This window comes from Xenopus tropicalis, chromosome 9 (genome assembly GCF_000004195.4).
Source record: "Xenopus tropicalis strain Nigerian chromosome 9, UCB_Xtro_10.0, whole genome shotgun sequence".
In the NCBI taxonomy this organism is placed as follows: Eukaryota; Metazoa; Chordata; class Amphibia; order Anura; family Pipidae; genus Xenopus; species Xenopus tropicalis.
This window is the reverse complement of record NC_030685.2, coordinates 81346244-81367354: the sequence shown is the minus strand read 5'-3', so window position 1 is coordinate 81367354 and position 21111 is coordinate 81346244. Positions and strand designations below refer to the sequence as shown.

General features: G+C 41.1%; 1 protein-coding gene across 1 annotated transcript in view; it reads left to right on the top strand.

The window, feature by feature from the left end:
• Positions 1–9510, top strand: part of spopl (speckle type POZ protein like) — a 30627-nt gene extending 21117 nt beyond the window's left edge. Inside the window, exons 6-11 of the mRNA XM_002933950.5 lie at positions 2272–2449; positions 2534–2589; positions 3848–3970; positions 5395–5537; positions 6961–7014; positions 7202–9510. Of these exons, the coding sequence (XP_002933996.2) occupies positions 2272–2449; positions 2534–2589; positions 3848–3970; positions 5395–5537; positions 6961–7014; positions 7202–7346 (699 nt within the window). The 3' untranslated portion in view covers positions 7347–9510. The remainder of the gene's footprint in view (positions 1–2271; positions 2450–2533; positions 2590–3847; positions 3971–5394; positions 5538–6960; positions 7015–7201) is intronic.
• The last annotated feature ends 11601 nt before the right edge of the window (positions 9511–21111 follow it).

Below are 21111 nucleotides of genomic sequence, written 5' to 3'. Positions count from 1 at the left end.
TTTATTATTACAGAGAAAAGGGAATCATTTAACCATTAAATAAACCCAATAGGGCTGTTCTGCCCCCAATAAGGGGTAATTATATCTTAGTTGGGATCAAGTACAGGTACTGTTTTATTATTACAGAGAAAAGGGAATCATTTAACCATGAAATAAACCCAATAGGGCTGTTCTGCCCCCAATAAGGGGTAATTATATCTTAGTTGGGATCAAATACAATGTTCTGTTTTATTATTACAGAGAAAAAGGAGATACATTTTAAAAATCTAAATTCTATGATTAAAATGGAGTCTATGGGAGACAGGTTTCCGGATAACTGATCCCATACCTGTACTCTTTATCAGATATCAGAACGACAGACATAATTAAGTTTGGGTTCTAGAGATTATGGCTTTAATGCCTACGGGGACAGATAGCACCAAGCTGCATTATGCATTCCAGCAGCCCCACGTAGCTTGGTAAAGGAGGTTTTTCAGAAAGTTCAATTTAGTAAAGATTTGCAGTTTAATTTTTAGTGGTAAAAAGATACATTCACCCATTTAGGGTATTTTATAATGTGAACGCTTTAAATAAACAAAGTTTTCTGGGGTCAGCTTACTTTTTGGGGTCTTTTTAAATGCAGATTTTGGACTCCACCTTCTACTATGCTTCATCCCTTGGTTGTGTGTCATAGGATGAAGGGGATTTTGGTAGATTTCTCAGTGCCCCTTGCTGCCGACACAGAACCCCCGCAACTTGTGCATTAGCTTCTGTAATTAACCCCTAGTAACCATTTAACTTCCAAGCGTGAGAGCCGCAGAATTAAAAATGTGACCAATCTCAAAGCCCACATACAGGTAAACCAATGAAGGCCAATGGCAAATGGTCTTATAATTCTGCTTTCTACTAAAATTTCATTTTTAAGGTGAGCATCCCCTTTAAATGAAAAGCAAGTGGTGCAGTTTATCAGACAAACGCCTTCTGCCTGTCTGTGATAGAGAATTGCCTGTGACTGCTTAGGGAGGCGGCATTCACTTGCGCTGCTTATCCCCCGGAATGTAATGCATTTTAAAATAGCTGCTCAGCTGGAAGTACCCCGGTGTTCTTGTATTATTTAGGATGGCTAGAATAATTCCTTTAAAAAGAGGTAGAATTTTCTTTAGGAAGAGCTGCACAGACAAGTAAGTGAGTGGTTCATTTGGCCAGTTTTAGTTCATTGCCATGGTCGGGCTCTTATTATTATTATTATTATCATCATCATTATCTTGGAAGTTTTGCTGATTTTATACATTATTTTCTCTCTTAATTTCCCTTAGACAGTACAGTATGAGGGTACAGCTTATTGTGTGCCCAGAACATTCCTTCTCTGTAAATTTGTATTTATACATATGGGTAGGGGGTGCCATAGTGTTTCCCTTAGACAGTACAGTATGGGGGTACAGCTTATTGTGTGCCCAGAACATTCCTTCTCTGTAAATTTGTATTTATACATATGGGTAGGAGGTGCCATAGTGTTTCCCTTTGACAGTACAGTATGGGGGTACAGCTTATTGTGTGCCCAGAACATTCCTTCTCTGTATATTTGTATTTATACATATGGGTAGGAGGTGCCATAGTGTTTCCCTTAGACAGTACAGTATGGGGGTACAGCTTATTGTGTGCCCAGAACATTCCTTCTCTGTATATTTGTATTTATACATATGGGTAGGAGGTGCCATAGTGTTTCTCTTAGACAGTACAGTATGGGGGTACAGCTTATTGTGTGCCCAGAACATTCCTTCTCTGTATATTTGTATTTATACATATGGGTAGGAGGTGCCATAGTGTTTCCCTTAGACAGTACAGTATGGGGGTACAGCTTATTGTGTGCCCAGAACATTCCTTCTCTGTATATTTGTATTTATACATATGGGTAGGAGGTGCCATATTGTTTCCCTTAGACAGTAAAGTATGGGGGTACAACTTATTGTGTGCCCAGAACATTCCTTCTCTGTATATTTGTATTTATACATATGGGTAGGGGGTGCCATAGTGTTTCCCTTAGACAGTACAGTATGGGGGTACAGCTTATTGTGTGCCCAGAACATTCCTTCTCTGTATATTTGTATTTATACATATGGGTAGGGGGTGCCATAGTGTTTCCCTTAGACAGTACAGTATGGGGGTACAGCTTATTGTGTGCCCAGGATTCGGTGGCTGAATCCACGCTCCTGGCCAAACCGAATCCTTAAAATCATGTGACTTTTGGGTAAAATGTCCCATATACCTTTCCGCTTTATTCCCACGCAACAGGTGAGCGTCGTCCAAGACTCCGTAAACATATCGGGCCAGTCGAGCTCAAACAACCTAAAAGTACCGGAATGCCGACTGGCGGAGGATATGGGGTATCTCTGGGAAAACCGAAGATTCACAGACTGCAGCCTCTTTGTAGAAGGGAAGGAATTTAAGGCTCATAAATCTATTCTTGCAGGTAAGATTACTGGCTACGGCACCGGCACATCTATGTCTCTGTCTCCGTCTCCCACATGTTCATCCGGTGCTTTCTATTTTGCAGCTCGCTCCCCTGTATTTAGTGCAATGTTTGAGCATCCCATGCAAGAAAGTAGAAAGGTAAGAAAAGCATTGCAAAAAAATGCTCATATTGTGCAATATAAATATATGTTTAGGTCATATTTATATAACCATATAGTATGGTACATAGGCATAAGCATTACTCCTCTTGCCCACACATGTATGTTCTGTTGGCGCATGTATTCAGGTCAATGTGCTTAATGGCTTGCAGCCTCTTGCGCTATGTTGCTATGATGTTGGTAACAACGGCCTGCCCAACAGGTATCTGGCTGCTTATTGGTTAGATATTGATCAGGTAGGTTAGAAAAATCCCATTATACAAGGACAACATAGCAGTGTATGCCCAGGTTTGAGAGCTTGGCGATGGCTCTAGAAAAGAGATAGATGCGAATGGAGACAATAGTCCAGCCCTTTTCTTTTTTGCTTTTCTTTGTAATACTACTACTTTCCACTATTGGGAGGTTGGCTGTGTGAGCCTTAGAGGTTCAGCACCCTTTAACAGCAATGACTTTAAAGTTGACCCTAGCAGCTCGCTATCTTGGGTCTTGTTAGACCATCTTTTGAGCATCAGTGGCACTGCACATGCTCAGTGTGTTGGGCTGATTATCAGTCGATTCACATGCCCAGGGCACTGGTTTCTATGTTGCCATGTAATGTAAATCTGTATTAAAGGAGAAGGCCAGCCATAAGAACTCAAATAAACAGGGTTTATTCTCTTCTTTTGTGTACACATGTTCTTCTTCAGTGTCAGACTTCCTTCTCTCAGAGAAATCCTTCAGGTCACGGGCTCTCTCCCTACTCTTGCTCCCCCCCCATCAGTAGTCTTAGCTACCAGCAGCTAGAGCTGCTGCACGGACGCTACTGAAACCAAGCTAAAATGGCAGCTGCTATCTTAAACAGAGGGAGATAAGCTCGAGTAACTGACAGCATCCCAAAGCATGTGGTTTTTGTAGGCATTTTCAGTACTGATGGAAACTGGGGAAATGCCATGGTTGTTACAGTTCCCACTTGCTTTGTAAGTCCCGTCCCTTTCTAATCCTGTAGAACTTGTAACTTATTACAAGTAGTGGGCCAATTATATCTTGTACAGCAGGTTGGAGGGCCGGATTCAGTTAAAATGATAATGTCATATAGTCAAGTCTGTGCCTGAGCCTCTGAGTAGACTGGGGGCCATAGAGATCCTTATGAGGGCCACATCCGGCACGCTGGCCTCCAGTTGGACAGCCCTGGTCTAGAGCGTATCACAGCATCTTTAACAAAATAACATCATTGTTCATTTGTCCTCTTTGCTGTACAGAATAGGGTGTACATCCGTGATGTGGATCCCGAAGTGTTTAAAGAAATGATGAGATTCATTTACACGGGAGGAGCACCTCATCTGGACATGATGGCAGATAAATTGTTGGCAGCGGCAGATAAAGTAAGTAATTGCCTTATTAATTACACCTGTCTTTTTTAACCTTGAGTAATGGTCTGACCAGAATGATACCAACTGAAATTGGTTACTTTAGTTAACCCTGTTTGAGCCTGTCGGTTGTACAGTTACACATGTGTAGCCATATGTATCATACCTCAGCCTTATATCTCACCCTAACTGACCTTCAAACTGGGCTTACGGGAGGATCTTTCTTCCTAAATCCCACTCTAGCTGGCCCTCTTCAGTCACTCGTCCAGGTTCCCCTAGAGTGGCCAGACCCTCTGCCTTATTTAAATGTAGCTTATACTAATCAACTAGTAGGGGGTACATTATCCCTTATAATACATGAGTGATACTCAGAGTTCCCTGTATAACTCAGCCTGCAGCCTTGTGCCTTTATATGGGCACAGAGCCCCTCAGTGACTGCTAATATCCTTATCATTTACAGTAGGGGGTACATTACCCCTTATAATACATGAGTGATACTCAGAGTTCCCTGTATAACTCAGCCTGCAGCCTTGTGCCTTTATATGGGCACAGAACCCCTCAGTGACTGCTAATATCCTTATCATTTACAGTAGGGGGTACATTATCCCTTATAATACATGAGTGATACTCAGAGTTCCCTGTATAACTCAGCCTGCAGCCTTGTGCCTTTATATGGGCACAGAACCCCTCAGTGACTGCTAATATCATAGTTATATAGTTACATAGGGTTGAAAAAAGACCATTGTCCATCAAGTTCAACCCATCCTAGTAAACCCAGCACACAACCTATACTAACCAATCTATACACTCACATACATAAACTATATATATACAACCACTAATACTAACTGTAGATATTAGTATCTCAATAGCCCTGGATATTCTGATTGATCAAGAACTCATCCAGGCCCCTCTTAAAGGCATTAACAGAGTCTGCCATTACCACATCACTAGGAAGGGCATTCCACAGCCTCACTGCCCTCGCCGTGAAAAACCCCCTACGCTGCTTCAGATGGAAGCTCCGTTCCTCTAATCTAAAGGGGTGACCTCTGGTGCGCTGATTGTTTTTATGGGAAAAAAGAACATCCCCCAACTGCCTATAATCCCCTCTAATGTACTTGTACAGAGTAATCATGTCCCCTCGCAAGCACCTCTTTTCCAGAGAAAACAACCCCAACCCTGCAGTCTCTGCACTCTCTCCAGCTCATTAATATCCTTCTTAAGGACTGGAGCCCAAAACTGCCCCCCATACTCAAGGTGAGGCCTTACCAGGGACCTATAAAGCGGCAAAATTATGTTCTCATCCCTTGAGTCAATGCCCTTTTTTATACAAGACAGCACTTTATTTTATTTATCCTTATCATTTACAGTAGGGGGGTACATTATCTTTTTCATACTTTTCATTGTACCATTAATGTGTGTTTTTTTTTTCCTTATAGTATGCACTGGAAAGACTTAAAGTCATGTGTGAAGAGTCTTTGTGCAATAACCTCACAGTGGAGAATGTTGCCGATGTTCTTATCCTCGCAGATTTGCACAGCGCTGAACAGTTGAAAGCACAAGCTATAGACTTCATTAACAGGCAAGTTGGCCTCTCTGCCTCCCACACTGCAGCTTTTTATTTTGCACTAATCTCTAATCGAAGGCAGGGACTTTCTTTACTGATGAATGAATCTGTCTTGTGGCACTGGGGAGTTGTAGATGCATTAGGAGAATGAAGTGGAAGGCAAAGCAAGATGGCTTAACTAAGTATTCTAAACAAAGCCACCGTGAGTTATGGGACTAAAGGTTGTCACACAGTGATACATTTGAGCGGGGCAACTGCTTGGTGTATGAACTCCTTGGCAAGATGGCCCTGTGATCTAGTGATGTGTGGGTATATCTGATACCAGCAGATTGGGCGTTTTCGGATCACACAGTAGGGTTGTTGGTGCAGGTTTGTGTCGGTTGTTGTCCATCTTTTTCCAGAGCTGCCACTTTGAGACCCAACGATTCCTTTGCTGTCATCTTCTGACAAGCCCTCCCTGTTGGTGACATCAGTGGCAGATCCGTCTCTCTGTGTTTTCACCATTAGGTTCAGGTTGGATAAAAGTAAAGGTCGCCACACACGTGGTGATTTTCGCACGAATGATGGTTCCAATCCTCCACTAATGTTAAGGGCTGAATTGTCAGATAAGGAGGTAGAAACAATAGGGTTTCTACCTCCTTCTGCCGATTCAGCCCTGAAGGCAGATTTTGCTCAGGCGCCTTCTATGGCGCCCGATCAAAATCTTTTAACCCGCCTGATCGGCGAGTCGACCGATATCAGCAGCCTCCCGCGATATTGTTGCGTCGTTGAGTTGCCATACACGCACCGAATATCGTACGAAATGAGGTTTCGTACGATATTATCGGTGCGTGTATGGCCAGCTTAAGGGTCTACAGGTTCGGGTGGGGGCGGGTTCCATATGGACATGTGTGGGTAACACAGGGACAGCATATGAAGCCCTATATGTATTTAAAGGCATTAAATTTGCCCAGAAGCAGTAAGCCACAGCAGCCAATATGACATTTGCTTTTAAATAGGTTACCAGTAAAGGCTTCCTGCTGCTTGGTTGCTGTGGGTTACTGCTCCTGGGCAAACTTAGTAGCGGTTATTTTTAGGGATGCACCGAATCCCACTATTTTAGGATCCATCCGAACCCCAAATCCGTTGTGAAAGATTCAGCAAAATACCAAGCCGAATCCAAATCCTTAGCAAATTGGCCAGTGGGCAGTAAGCCATGGCAACCAATCAAATTGTTGCCTTCATTGTTCTACCTACAGCTGACTGAAAAAAAAAGCTAATCACCGATTGGTTGGTATGGGTTACTCCCATGGGCAAATTTGTCCAGTGTTGCTAAATTTGCCCTAGTGCTTCCTATTACATATACTGTTACTTGTTCATGAACGTAACTGGGGTTATTAGACTATTTTCATATTATTTCTTGCAAACTGTGTTTATAAAGGCCTGTGCTTCCTTTCAGATGTAGCGTTCTTGGCCAATTGGGATGTAAGGATAGGAAAAATTGCAATAGCAAGTAAGTCATTTTATTTTCTCCGTGTTTGTAATGTGGGATGGGATTTTCTTGTGTACAACTGGGCCATTAAGGCTCTCATTATAAGTTGAACGTCACTAAATAAATGAAGTAGGACAGGTTGGCCAATACTATTGCATATGCTGGATGGTTCCGTGCACCCCATCCCTAACATGTATTCTGTTTGCAGCCAAACGATGGACATAATGGAAACAGCTGGCTGGAAATCCATGATCAAATCCCATCCGCACTTAGTAGCAGAGGCCTTCCGAGCTCTCGCGTCCGCACAGTGTCCTCCTTTTGGAATTCCAAGAAAGCGGCTAAAACAGTCGTAACTTTCCCTTCGGACTTCTTTCACCTTATAGACTTTGTGGCTCAGTGTTCAGAACTGATTTACTAAACAAGCAGATGAACGTGTATTTTTGTTCTGTTCTCCACATTCGCTCTCCGGTTCTCCTGACCTACAGAAGAAACAATACCCCGGTTCCTTATCAGACGGAAGCCACAGTTTTACATTGGATCAGTTGCTAAATGGCCTAAAATTCCGTTTTAAAATTTTCGCTCTGAATCATTTTACCCACGCCAAGTTTTTTCTCCCCACTTTTTTTTCTCAAAGGGGATCTCCAGCCAAATCCTCTTGTTTTTTTTTTCTTTTGCATATAAAAGGAAAATGTAATTAAGCAACTTTCCAATAAAGATTAAAACCAGCGACTTGAATGTAATTGCAATTGAATGCATTATTTTTCTGTCCCTTTCTCTTCTCTGCACGGTTGGATCTCACTCTTGTCACAGTGCGGCAGAAGTCGGCTGGCTAATGGGCTTTGAGCAGGCCTGGCTTCTGCAAGAGTCAGAACCAACAGTGTAGAGAATAGAAAGGGACAGGGATACCACTTTCAATTGCAATCACAAAATGTGGCCAAATATATTCCGACACCACATTGACTAAGCCACATCCGTCATTGTGCCACAGGTACCACCACATCGTACGGTGACGTCCTTAACCATTCCGTGCCTTCTGCTTTGTGGAGAGGACAGACCCTTCCTGTTTCAGCACAACAGTGATTCTGTTCATGAAAAAAAGGTCCATACAGAACTGGTCTGCAGAGATGGAAGTGGAAGAACTTAACTGGCCAGACCAGAGCCCAGTGGAACACTTTGGACTTTTATAAACAAAGGCAAATCTCTCCAACCATGTTCCAACATCTGGCGGAAGTCCTTTCCAAGAAGAGTGGAGGCTGTTATATCAACACAGACAGTTTATTTCCATTGGTTTTGGAATAAGATGTTGGGCAGGCAGGTGTGCCCATATATTTGGCCATAGAGTTTACATTTACAAATAACTTGAAGACCGTTAAACGTTTTTAATGTATATTGGAAAGTTATTTCCTTTCATAATGCAAAAAAAAAAATGGGCCTCCCCATGCAGGGTTTTTGGTTCCTCATTGGTTCTGGTGTAGATTTTAAAGAGAAGATTTAATCCAAAAGAGAGGGAGGATCATTTCATCACAGAAAGCTAATGCCTTCGGGTCGTGGCACACTCGGTGTCTTCTCCGCCCAAAGGCCGCTTGTGGAGAATTTGCCAGGTGTGCCGTACACCATAAAAATGGCGCTGCCTACTGCACATCTAAAAGCAGATCTTTGAGACTTTTAAGTTAATGTTGTTTTTCCCCATTCCTGATTTTTTTTTTTTTTTTTTAGTCTTGTTCAATCCTAACCCAGTGATTCCCAACCAGTGGCTCGCAGGCAGCATGGTGCTCACCAACCCCTTGGATGTTGCTCCCAGTGGCCTCAAAGTTGGTGCAAGCATAAAATCAAGGTGTACTGCCAAGCAGAGCCTTCTCTAGGCTACCGGTCAACTCCGGGGTTGCCAATTGCAGCCCTTTTTTTGCACCCCCAGAAACTTTTTTTATTCTTGTGTTGCTCCCCAACTCTTTTTATATTTCAATGTGGCTCTTGTCAAAATGGTTGGGGACCCCTGGTGTAAACTAGGGATGCACCAAATCCCGGATTCGGTTAGGAATTCGGGCCGAATCCAGGCTTTTTTGAAGGATTCGGTTTCGGGATTCGGCAGAATCCGTCAGGGTGGGTTCGGGGGGTTCGGCCGAACCCAAAAAAGTGGGGCCGGTGCATCCTTAGTGTAAACGCTGTCCTTCTGACGCAAATCTCCAACAAACAGCCTTTATGTTGAGGAGCAGTGAGTATATCCTCCCCTGGCCAAACAATATAAGCACTTTCAAAAACAAAAAATGTCTAATTTGTTTGTCCAGAAATAAAATGTGTTTTACAAATCCAAATTGAAGGCCTATGAAATAGTTAAGTTAAACTACTTGTGGGGGTTTTTTTTTAAAATTTTTTTAATTTTTTTTTAATCTTTCTGTTCCCTCCCCCCCCGATTATTCAAGGTGATATAGTTACTTTTTTTTTTGTTACATTTGGGTCAGTGATTTAGGATGTGCCTAAACTTCTTTATTTTCCAAACAGAAATGTTGGGAGATATTCCATTTTGGGGATACAATTATACTCAATGACCCACAGAAACCAGGCAGCTGCTTACTTGACCTTCGCTGAACCGTAACCATTCTGGGAGCCCATGAATACCCACGCCAACATATTTCATTAAATGCAAAAAAAGTTGAATATATTCCTTTTCCTGCATTGGTGGTGGTCATGGCGGACAGCCACATAGTATTTATGCCTAAAAATGAGTACATCAGACAAGTACAATGAGAGTATTGTCTGTTCATTTGTTAAGGTCCCCATACACGGGCCGATTGTAGCTGCCGATATGCGTCCCTGGGACCGATTTGGCAGTTTATCGGCCCGTGTAGGGGCAGAAACGACGGCCATACCTGACTGATATCTGGCCTGAAATTGGCCAGATATTGATCGGGCAGGTTAAAAGATTCAGTCGGATCAGGGACCGCATCGGAGCGTTGATGTGGTCCCCGAACCGACTGCCCCATTACCGCCATTATGATTTGCCTACACATTCCCCGATATCCCCCACACGTAGGTGGGGATATCGGGTGAAGATCTGCTCGCTTGGCGACCTCGCCAAGCAAGTGAATCTTCACGTGTATGGGGACCTTTATGCTTGCAAAGGGCATTCACCATAGATTAAGGTATGCAAGGGCTAGACCTGCCTGGGCTGTAACACCCCCATTATTCTTTGGCTAGTACACCATGTTGGTGGCTATAACAAGCAACTGTTTTCTTCTGTAAGGAAAACCAAAGGGGATCATTATGATTCAGAAAGACTTTGAAGTCAATGTCTTTGGGGGGTCTGAGATATTAAATTCCCGAAGGTTCGGAGAATGATATCTTGATCTCATTGGCCTATTAATTCAGTTAAGGTGACCATGGATAGTAATGGAACCACCTAAATCATGTGATATTTGCATTTGTGATGGCAAATGGGGCAATTGTTTGCCGGAGAGAAGATTCAGTTTACCCCCAGTTTTTTTTGTTGCACATTATGGCAGTAGTGTTTGTTAGGAAATGTCCTTCATCAGGTCTATAACAAGCAGAACGTCCTTCATCTTCATATCTGTAACAGAACTAAGGTGTTGGATAGATACTAGATGGTATTGCATTGGCCATCCCTTTAAGAAGACATGGTGCTTTACCCTGTGACTCTGCAGGGGCTGGAGGTTGACCAAGTCCAATGCAAAAGTCCCAGTCGTAAATGTTATGTTAAAGATGATACATCCATGTGGAAATGAATTTGAAAAGCCACATAGAAAGCGACTAAACTTGCAAAATTGAATGTGAAAGTGTAATCTTGCCTTTAATCTCGGGTTTCCACCTCGCCGCTTACAATTGGGCGCCTATAAAATTCACATCCTTCACAGCTGATTAGCCGTTAATTTAGATGCTGACTGCACTGCATTATGGGCAGTCATGCAGTCAGCATCTAAATCCGTTGCCAACGCAAGCGGTTTCTATGCCCGGTTTTACAGTGGCAACCAGAGATTTGTATTTATTAGTAACATGGTTGCTCCTTTTATGCTCACGTTGGTAAAAGCATCATGGGAATTGTAATGTACATTTCTATATTCTTCCAAGTCTTTTCTTAAAGGGGAACTAAAGCCTACAAATGAATATGGCTAGAAATGCTCTATTTTTAAATACTGAATTGACTATCCCAGCAGAAAGGTTCAACAGTTCTATAAAAGAAATTATCCAGGCCTTCAAAGTTGTCCACAGGAGGTTGCCATCTTGTTTCTTGTCAGGTCATCTTTTTAGTGTCACTGGCACTGCACATGCTCAGTGTTCTCTAGGCTGAGCTTAAAGGTTATCTTAACTTTTTAATTGATGATTTAAAGAATAATTAAACCTTTTTTTTTTTTTCTATCAGTAAAATTACTCTAAACAGACTCCAAAATTACCTACCTTTGTCCCAACATTCTGTCTGACCTGGCTCCTGAGTTAGAAGATTGTTTCCTTTGCTTCCTTGGGCAGAGTGAAGCCCCACCCCCACTTTCTGTTCAGGTCTCTCATCAAAAAAAACCTGTTAATGCACAGACTGGCTCCTGCTGCCTCCAGGTATGCGCAGACGGCTCTCCACTTCGACTACAGTAGTGGAAATGATGAGGCAACTGAACAGTAAGTGGGGGGGCGGGGCTTCACTCTGCCCAAGGAAGCAAAGGAAACAATCAACTTCTAACTCAGGAGCCAGGTCATACAGAATGCTGGGACAAAGGTAGGTAATTCTGGAGGCTGTTTAGAGTAATTTTACTGATAGAAAAAAAAAAAAAAGGTTTACTTATTCTTTAAGTTTTATCTGTCACAGAAGTGGATGCTACTGGGCTGATTATTCTGAAGCAGAATGAGCTGCCATGTTTTGTGAATTTTAATTCATTGCTAATTGGCCTTGAATCGTTCTTTTCATATCATAAATTTTGAGTGGATCCCTAAGCTCAGCTGCCCAGAACACGTGCTGTGAATCGGCAGAAAATAACATGGGAAGCCACTGGGGGCATCTTTGGGAGGCACGGATTAACTCTGTTAATGGACAACGGTGGCTTTGGGCTGGAAAAACGTCAAGTGTAGCATTTCTAGCCTACTACTTTGATATGCATTAGTTTCGTGCCAGTTAACACACTGCCTAAGAATAAAAAACCCCCAAAAAACTTTGAAAAGAAATTGAGCTAATTGCCCCCTAGTGGCTGGGGGGAGCATTTCAGGTTGGAAAACGTATCATCAGGCCATCATCTTGAAGTTCTGTCCTTACTTTAGACAAAACAAAAGTGTCAACACATTCAGAGGATTTACCCCCCGCCCCCTACAGGCCGCAAAAAGTAACCCAATGCAGTGGCTAAGCTTGTTTCTGTTTGGGATAGTTTCCCTTGAAAGTCCTAGTCGGAATGTTTTTTCTTCCCCACTGCTTTTTTTCCATTAAAGAATAAGTAAACCTTTTTTTTTTTCTATCAGTAAAATGATTCTAAACCGCCTCCAGAATTGCCTACCTTTGTCCCTCTGTTCTTTCTGACCTGGTTCCTCAGTTACAAGCTGCTCGATTCCTCTCCTTCCTTGTTCAGAGTGAAGCCCCGCCCCCACTTCCTGTTCAGGGGTCTCATCAAGAAAAAAAAGTGACTCCTGCTGTCTCCAGGCATGCGCAGAAGGCTCTCCACTTCGACTACAGGTAGTCGATATAATGAGAGACCGGAAAAGGAAGTGGGAGGGTGGAGCTTCACTCTGAACAAGGAAGGAGAGGAATCGATCATCTTGTAACTCAGGAACCAGGTCAGAAAGAACAGAGGGACAAAGGTAGGCAATTCTGGGAAGCTGTTTACTTATTCTTACTGAACTTTGTGCGACGGTTACAATATATTCATGTGACAAACCTGTATTTGGCTTTGGCCGGATGATAGCGGAATTGTTATACCTTGTTATAAAGGTGTTTTAGGAGCTCCATACGTCAAATTGCACAGAGCCTACTATAATAAATACGCCGAGAGTAAAATAAATCTATTTCAGGTTGATTGAATATACTTGAAATATGGAAGTTTAATAAATATATATATATATATTTTCAGTGTCTGTTATTTTCAAGTTTCAAACACATTTTGTACCAAAAAAAGAAAAAAAAACTTGTCAAACACTGTGCTATGTAAATTAATGTACAGCTGTATCGGTTGGCTGCGTTACCGAGATGCTTGCGGCTTAAAATGTTATTTTATGGTCGATGATATTTTAAGTCTTTCTGTTGGCTGTTTGAGAAATTTAAAAAAAAAACGTTGTTGTCTATCGATCTGTGCGTCCTGTCGTCCTTTGTTGATTCGCTTAAATCGGCCATGACACGGCATGAGAAACTGTATGAAAGGGCCGCAGCATTAGGAAGGTTGGGAACCACTGGCATAGACTATACTGGTCCTATGCCTCCTAGGCACCTTGGGTGCTGCTTCCCAATGCAGAAGAAAGATAAGATATAATAACCCCTTATTGGGGGCAGAACAATCCTATTGGGTTTATTTAATGGTTTAAATGATTCCCTTTTCTCTGTAATAATAAAACAGTACCTGTACTTGATCCCAACTAAGATATAATTACCCCTTATTGGGGCAGAACAGCCCTATTGGGTTTATTTAATGGTTAAATGATTCCCTTTTCTCTGTAATAATAAAACAGTACCTGTACTTGATCCCAACTAAGATATAATTAGCCCTTATTGGGGCAGAACAGCCCTATTGGGTTTATTTAATGGTTAAATGATTCCCTTTTCTCTGTAATAATAAAACAGTACCTGTACTTGATCCCAACTAAGATATAATTAGCCCTTATTGGGGCAGAACAGCCCTATTGGGTTTATTTAATGGTTAAATGATTCCCTTTTCTCTGTAATAATAAAACAGTACCTGTACTTGATCCCAACTAAGATATAATTACCCCTTATTGGGGGCAGAACAGCCCTATTGGGTTTATTTAATGGTTAAATGATTCCCTTTTCTCTGTAATAATAAAACAGTACCTGTACTTGATCCCAACTAAGATATAATTACCCCTTATTGGGGGCAGAACAGCCCTATTGGGTTTATTTAATGGTTAAATGATTCCCTTTTCTCTGTAATAATAAAACAGTACCTGTACTTGATCCCAACTAAGATATAATTACCCCTTATTGGGGCAGAACAGCCCTATTGGGTTTATTTAGTATTTTAATGATTTTTAGCAGACTTACGGAAATACCCCTTATCTAGAAAACCCTGGGTCTCGAGCATTCTGGATAACAGGTCCCATACCTGTACTAGAAGATGATGACAACCAGGTCTTGCTTTACTACAAAACCTACTCAAATACATCATGGGCTAAGGGTGGCAGGTACATGGGCAAGTTGCCCCAATGGAATAGAATAAGGATATAGAGGAGGGTGTATGGGCTCACTGTGCCATATAGAGTAAAGTTGTATCATGTTGCCAACAAGACAGCCCCTATGTGATTGCTGCTTCTTGTGTTTTGCCGGCGTGATACAATTAACAACCTTTCTATAGGAAAGCGGCTATATCCAAGATATTTCTGCTAGTTATGACACTTTTTTTTTCCCCCCCCGCACTAATTAATGTTTTCAGCGCGATGTGTCTTAATTTCCTTTTTAGTAAGGAATTCTCTCTGCCCTCGGATTGCTTTAATTTAAAAACAAATTAGATTCCATTTGCTTTCTGCCATTGGAACATGTTTACCCGCAATGATGAGAAGCAGCTGCTTCTGCAACACTGTCGTTGCTGGATAATTGAAACTTTACAAACTTTAATTAACATTGTCACTTTTTTTTTTCCCAGTGTATTCGCGATCTTTGTCTAAATAGGTCAGCGGCACGTGACATTCGGACGCCCGTCGCCAGCTGATGGCTTGATCAAAGGATAGGAATATAATGGCCCAATCCGCCGGCAGCTTCTTAATGCAGTGATAAGTTCATCAGTCGCACAATTATATAGATGTATTAGCATGATAATGAATGTGGATAGGCAATCACTGTTTCCCAGGCTGTAATTAGTTGTTTGTGATTGTTTTTGATTATACTCGACTAAAGGAATACAATGCAGAAAGGTATAGGGTTCGTCCTAAAAAGATGCCTGAGATTTTCATTTTTGATCTATTCTTGGTTTACATTAATTACAAGACAGGTTCTAATGAGGAATGAAGATGTGTATGTGCAGTTAATTATAGGGAAATCGTTCAAAGTTCTCTGCAAAGAAAGATACTGGACTTTCAGTAGCAATTGAATAAAAATGAGTGATGTACCGAATAGATAAATACAGGTCTGGGACCTCTTATCCAGAATGCTCGGGATCTGGGGTTTTCCGGATAAGGGATCCGTAATTTGGATGTCCTGCTAAAAATCATTTAGACATTAATTAAACCCAATAGGGCTGTTCTGCCCCCAATAAGGGGTAATTATACCTTAGTTGGGATCAAGTACAGGTACTGTTTTATTATTACAGAGAAAAGGGAATCATTTAACCATTAAATAAACCCAATAGGGCTGTTCTGCCCCAATAAGGGGTAATTTTATCTTAGTTGGGATCAAGTACAGGTACTGTTTTATTATTACAGAGAAAAGGGAATCATTTAACCATTAAATAAACCCAATAGGGCTGTTCTGCCCCCAATAAGGGGTAATTATATCTTAGTTGGGATCAAGTACAGTAGTATTAGTATTAAACTTTTTAAGAAAATTAAAGTGCTTCACAGCATTCCCCAAGATTTTTTCTTGAAACTTGTTCCTTTCTAAACCACAAAATTGATGTTTAAACGTCCTTCCCGTTGAATTGAACATTTCTTCTATCGTCACACGTTGCGCTGATCCACCGAGTATGCCAAAAGCTGAAGAAAAACAAAACAATTAAAAAAAACAAACAAACAAACAAACAACTTGCCGTAGTTGAATACATCATCCCGACATAAGTGGTGATTTTTCTCTTGTTTATGAAAGCGTCTCGGAGTAAAGAGATGTAAAATGTGTTTGAACGAGGACCTCTTAGCTGGAGTGAATCATCTGATTATGTAAATTCAAAAATAGACTCGTTAAACACTTTGCGTCGGCCAAATGACCCCGTCGACAAATAATAATCCCCTTCGTGCCAGTGATGAATTAAAGAGCAGAAAGAGCACTCGCTGAACTTTTTATCGTCACGAAAAAAAAGCCAACTAATTGGAACCTTGACAAGATATCTGCTTGTAGGTTGCTCCGGTCGTGGACTTGGCGGCTTCTCCAGCCCACCATTAATGTACAGCGGGAATGTCAGCCTTGTGACCCTAGAGTTGCTGAGAGACAGAATCCTTCAACAGTCTTGGGTAACCTTCGACTTTCTGAGAAAGCTGGGGATGTATCACTACAGCTCGAGAACCGGAACTTTTCTGTAATATAGAAAGAAGTCCAGCTCGGGCACTGCTGATGTCTAGGAATCCCTTATCCGGAAACCCATAGACTCCATTTTAATAAAAAAATTCAAAATTTTAAAACTGATTTCCTTTTTCTCTGTAATAATAAAACAGTACCTGTACTTGATCCCAACTAAGATATAATTACCCCTTATTGGGGGCAGAACAGCCCTATTGGGTTTATTTAATGGTTAAATGATTCCCTTTTCTCTGTAATAATAAAACAGTACCTGTACTTGATCCCAACTAAGATATAATTACCCCTTATTGGGGGCAGAACAGCCCTATTGGGTTTATTTAATGGTTAAATGATTCCCTTTTCTCTGTAATAATAAAACAGTACCTGTACTTGATCCCAACTAAGATATAATTACCCCTTATTGGGGCAGAACAGCCCTATTGGGTTTATTTAATGGTTAAATGATTCCCTTTTCTCTGTAATAATAAAACAGTACCTGTACTTGATCCCAACTAAGATCTAATTACAGGTACTGTTTTATTACTACAGAGAAAAGGGAATCATTTAACCATTAAATAAACCCAATAGGGATGTTCCGCCCCCAATAAGGGGTAATTATATCTTAGTTGGGATCAATTACAGGTACTGTTTTATTATTACAGAGAAAAGGGAATCATTAACCATGAAATAAACCCAATAGGGCTGTTCTGCCCCAATAAGGGGTAATTATATCTTAGTTGGGATCAAGTACAGGTACTGTTTTATTATTAAAGAGAAAAAGGAAATTTTTTTAAAAAAATTGGACATTTTGGCAACCGGCACTTTAAGAACTGTGTACTTCCCGGCCCTTTTGTGTAGCTATATATCATAATTAATCATTCTAAAACAATAATCTTGCAAACAGATCTGTTTAGGCTTAATACAATTAAAAGGCTACATTTACATTTATTATTAGATTTTCAAAAGTTGTGCATATTTCAGCCCTTTGCTAAGGCTGCTGGGCATGTCCACAAGTCTTGTTATACACTTATCCTGCCATTAAACCCACCCCGAGGACTGAAATCTGCGCCTGCCTTAAAGCAAGATGTCAAATTAACTGTACCAAAATAATGAGTTAGCATTAAGTGCTCATGAAACATTCATGGAACTCATACTTTCAATTAGTTTCACAAATGGCTTTAGAATTTGCATACAATTTGGTACCTTCTGCCTGGAAAAATATGTTTTAGCGCTTTTTCCATCAATAAAAAAAAGTTATGCATGCAAACAGCTTTAATTGGGGCATTTATTGACCGATGTTTTAGACACTTTTTCCCTATGATTAATTTTAGGAAGCAGTTCATGTTGTGGAAGATGGTATTTATACAGGTATGGGACCCGTTATCCAGAATGTTCGGGACCTTAAGTCTACTAACAAATCAATAAAACATTAATTAAACCCAAGAGGATTGTTCTGCCCCCAATAAGCGGTAATTATATCTTAGTTGGGATCAAGTACAGGTACTGTTTTATTATTACAGAGAAAAGGGAATCATTTAACCATTAAATAAACCCAATAGGGCTGTTCTGCCCCAATAAGGGGTAATTATATCTTAGTTGGGATCAAGTACAGGTACTGTTTTATTATTACAGAGAAAAGGGAATCATTTAACCATTAAATAAACCCAATAGGGCTGTTCTGCCCCCAATAAGGGGTAATTATATCTTAGTTGGGATCAAGTACAGGTACTGTTTTATTATTACAGAGAAAAGGGAATCATTTAACCATTAAATAAACCCAATAGGGCTGTTCTGCCCCCAATAAGGGGGAGTTATATCTTAGTTGGGATCAAGTACAGGTACTGTTTTATTATTACAGAGAAAAGGGAATCATTTAACCATTAAATAAACCCAATAGGACTGTTCTGCCCCAATAAGGGGTAATTATATCTTAGTTGGGATCAAGTACAAGTACTGTTTTATTATTACAGAGAAAAGGGAATCATTTAACCATTAAATAAACCCAATAGGACTGTTCTGCCCCCAATAAGGGGTAATTATATCTTAGCTGGGATCAAGTACAGGTACTGTTTTATTATTACAGAGAAAAGGGAATCATTTAACCATTAAATAAACCCAATAGGACTGTTCTGCCCCCAATAAGGGGTAATTATATCTTAGCTGGGATCAAGTACAGGTACTGTTTTATTATTACAGAGAAAAGGGAATCATTTAACCATTAAATAAACCCAATAGGGCTGTTCTGCCCCAATAAGGGGTAATTATATCTTAGTTGGGATCAAGTACAGGTACTGTTTTATTACTACAGACAAAAAGGAAATCAGTTTTAAAACTCTGAATTATTTGATTAAAATGGAGTCTATGGGAGAAGAGCTTTCTGTAATTCGGAGCTTTCTTGATAACGTGTTTCCGTATAAGGGATCCCATACCTGTACCTGCTTTTTAATGGATCATTGTCAAAAATGACTAGAAAGTAAAGTGCCATGGGGTGGAAGAGGTCACGATATTCCATTGTTGCCTATGGAGCCATAACACTGCTGTGAGTCTCTCCTATAACCCTGCTGGGGGGCTAGGGGTACCCTAATGCCCCTTGAGTTCTCTTTATAAAAACAAGCCAGAATTGTTTTCTAACTCTAGAATAAGTCTGTATCCCGTTAATTCGAAAATCAGCATTTTAGCAGCTAATTGTTCAGTTGTTATTTTGCAAGAAACGTTAAGAATTTCCATTTGTCTAGCAACGCTGATCAAGTCCAAGGTAAACACTATTCATTACGGTGTCAAAACTGTCGCATTAATATTTCACAACTGCGTTTTAAATGGAAAATGGCATCAAGTCTATGCCCAAGAGAATCTATTAAGGATCTGCAATGCACCAGTGTAGTAATGAAAGAGCAGAAAACCCTTAGCGGTCAGTTCAGAAGGGGGGGGGGGGGGGCATGTTGCCCATCATTTTATATCTTGCCAGGACAAATTGGATCTGTTCTGGGGACAAAAACGATCGATAGCTAATCGTTTCTTTAAAACACCTTAACCATACCAGTGCTGCATCAATTGTCAAGCTGTTGAGGCTCCATTTTTTGTCAGGGTGTGATGCAACTAGGGCAAATAGCAGGAAAGCAAGGGCATTGCCAACTAAATACACCCCTATAAATGCAGCCTGGAATGGTATGGTCCAGAGATCCTTGTTTTAATGTTCAAAGCTCTTTACTAGTTTTCCTCTTGTATCTTCCTGTATATTCCCGAGTGTTTCCTCCGCTCTTCTCAGAGCCACCATCTTTTCACGCCATCCACACCCACTTGTCTTTAAACTTTTTATCTTTCTGCTCCTAAGTTTTGAAATTCCATCCTTAAAGTCCTCCATAGGGAACACACTGTCAGGCTCTTCAAAAAGAAACTTAGATCCTTCCTTAAGGTGCCAAGCGAGTGGATCTTCACCTGATATCCCCACCTATGGGTGGGCGATATCGGGGAACATGTAGGCTAATTTGATAGTTTGGCCCTGGGGCAATGGGGCAGTCAGTTCGGAGACCACATCAACTGAATCTTTTAACCTGACCGATCGATATCTGGCCAATTTTAGGCCAGATATCGATCGGGTAGGGCCATCATTTCTGCCCCTACACGGGCTGATAAGCTGCCGAATCGGTCCAAGGGGCTGTGTATGGGGCCCTTTTGCGAGCACTAGAACATTACCTGGTCCAGTTTTGGCACTTAATGACCAATGCCTGAACATTTGTGCATTTTTGCATCCTATTTCTGTGTGCCTGTTAACCACCATTTTAGATTGTTAGCTGTACAGGACAGGCACCTTATTCCTACATAGCAACTTACTTCATATATTTATACTCGTTTATTATAATGCTTGCCCTCTCGGTGTTGTACTTTTGGGAACCCTAGAGCAGTGGCTCGGGGGGACCCACCTTTAGGCCACAGAGGGTGAGATCGGAGGGGAATTCCCATTTGTTCTAATAGATAGTGATGAGCGAATCTGCCCCGTTTCGCCATAAAATTCGTGAAACGGCAAAAAATTTGCGAAACGCATTTGTCGAGCAATTTTTTTGTCGCCCGCGGCTATTTTTTTGGTTGCCCACATATATGTTTTGTCGCCGCAGCTATTTCTTTGTCACCTGCGCTTTTTTTGTCACGACCGCGGCCAATTTTGACGCGTGCCAAAATTCTGACGCGACTGCGCCCAAATTGACATGCAACGAAATTTTCTGCGTGAATTTTGTGGTTTTCCGCGCGACAAATTTTTCAGCACGACAAACTTTTCAGCACAAATTTTTTTGTTTTGACGCTGCAGCTATTTTTTTGTCGTCTGCGCTTTTTTTGTCATGGCCGCGCCCATTTTTACGTGACTGCGCCCAATTTGATGCGCAACAAAAAATTTTCAGCAAGAATTTTCACTGAAGTTTCGCAAAACAATTCGCCAATGGCGAAATGTGGAAATTTACTGCGAATCCATGCCTGGCGAAAAAATTCGCTCATCATTACTAATAGATATTACTGAAAGCCCAGCTTTAATGTCAGAGTAAAATTTAGGGTAAATGTTAGTATTCAGGCCTATACATGGGATTCCACAATTGAATATTAGGTCAAATAATATTAACTGGACAAAGCACTGCCCAATCAGAAAAGAAACCAGACTCGCCAGCCACAAGAATCAAAAGCAACAGATCTTTATTACTCTCACCAAAATAGTAAAGATTTCTCCACTAATCTAACAACGTGGTCTGTTCTAATACAGGTCGGCTACAGGA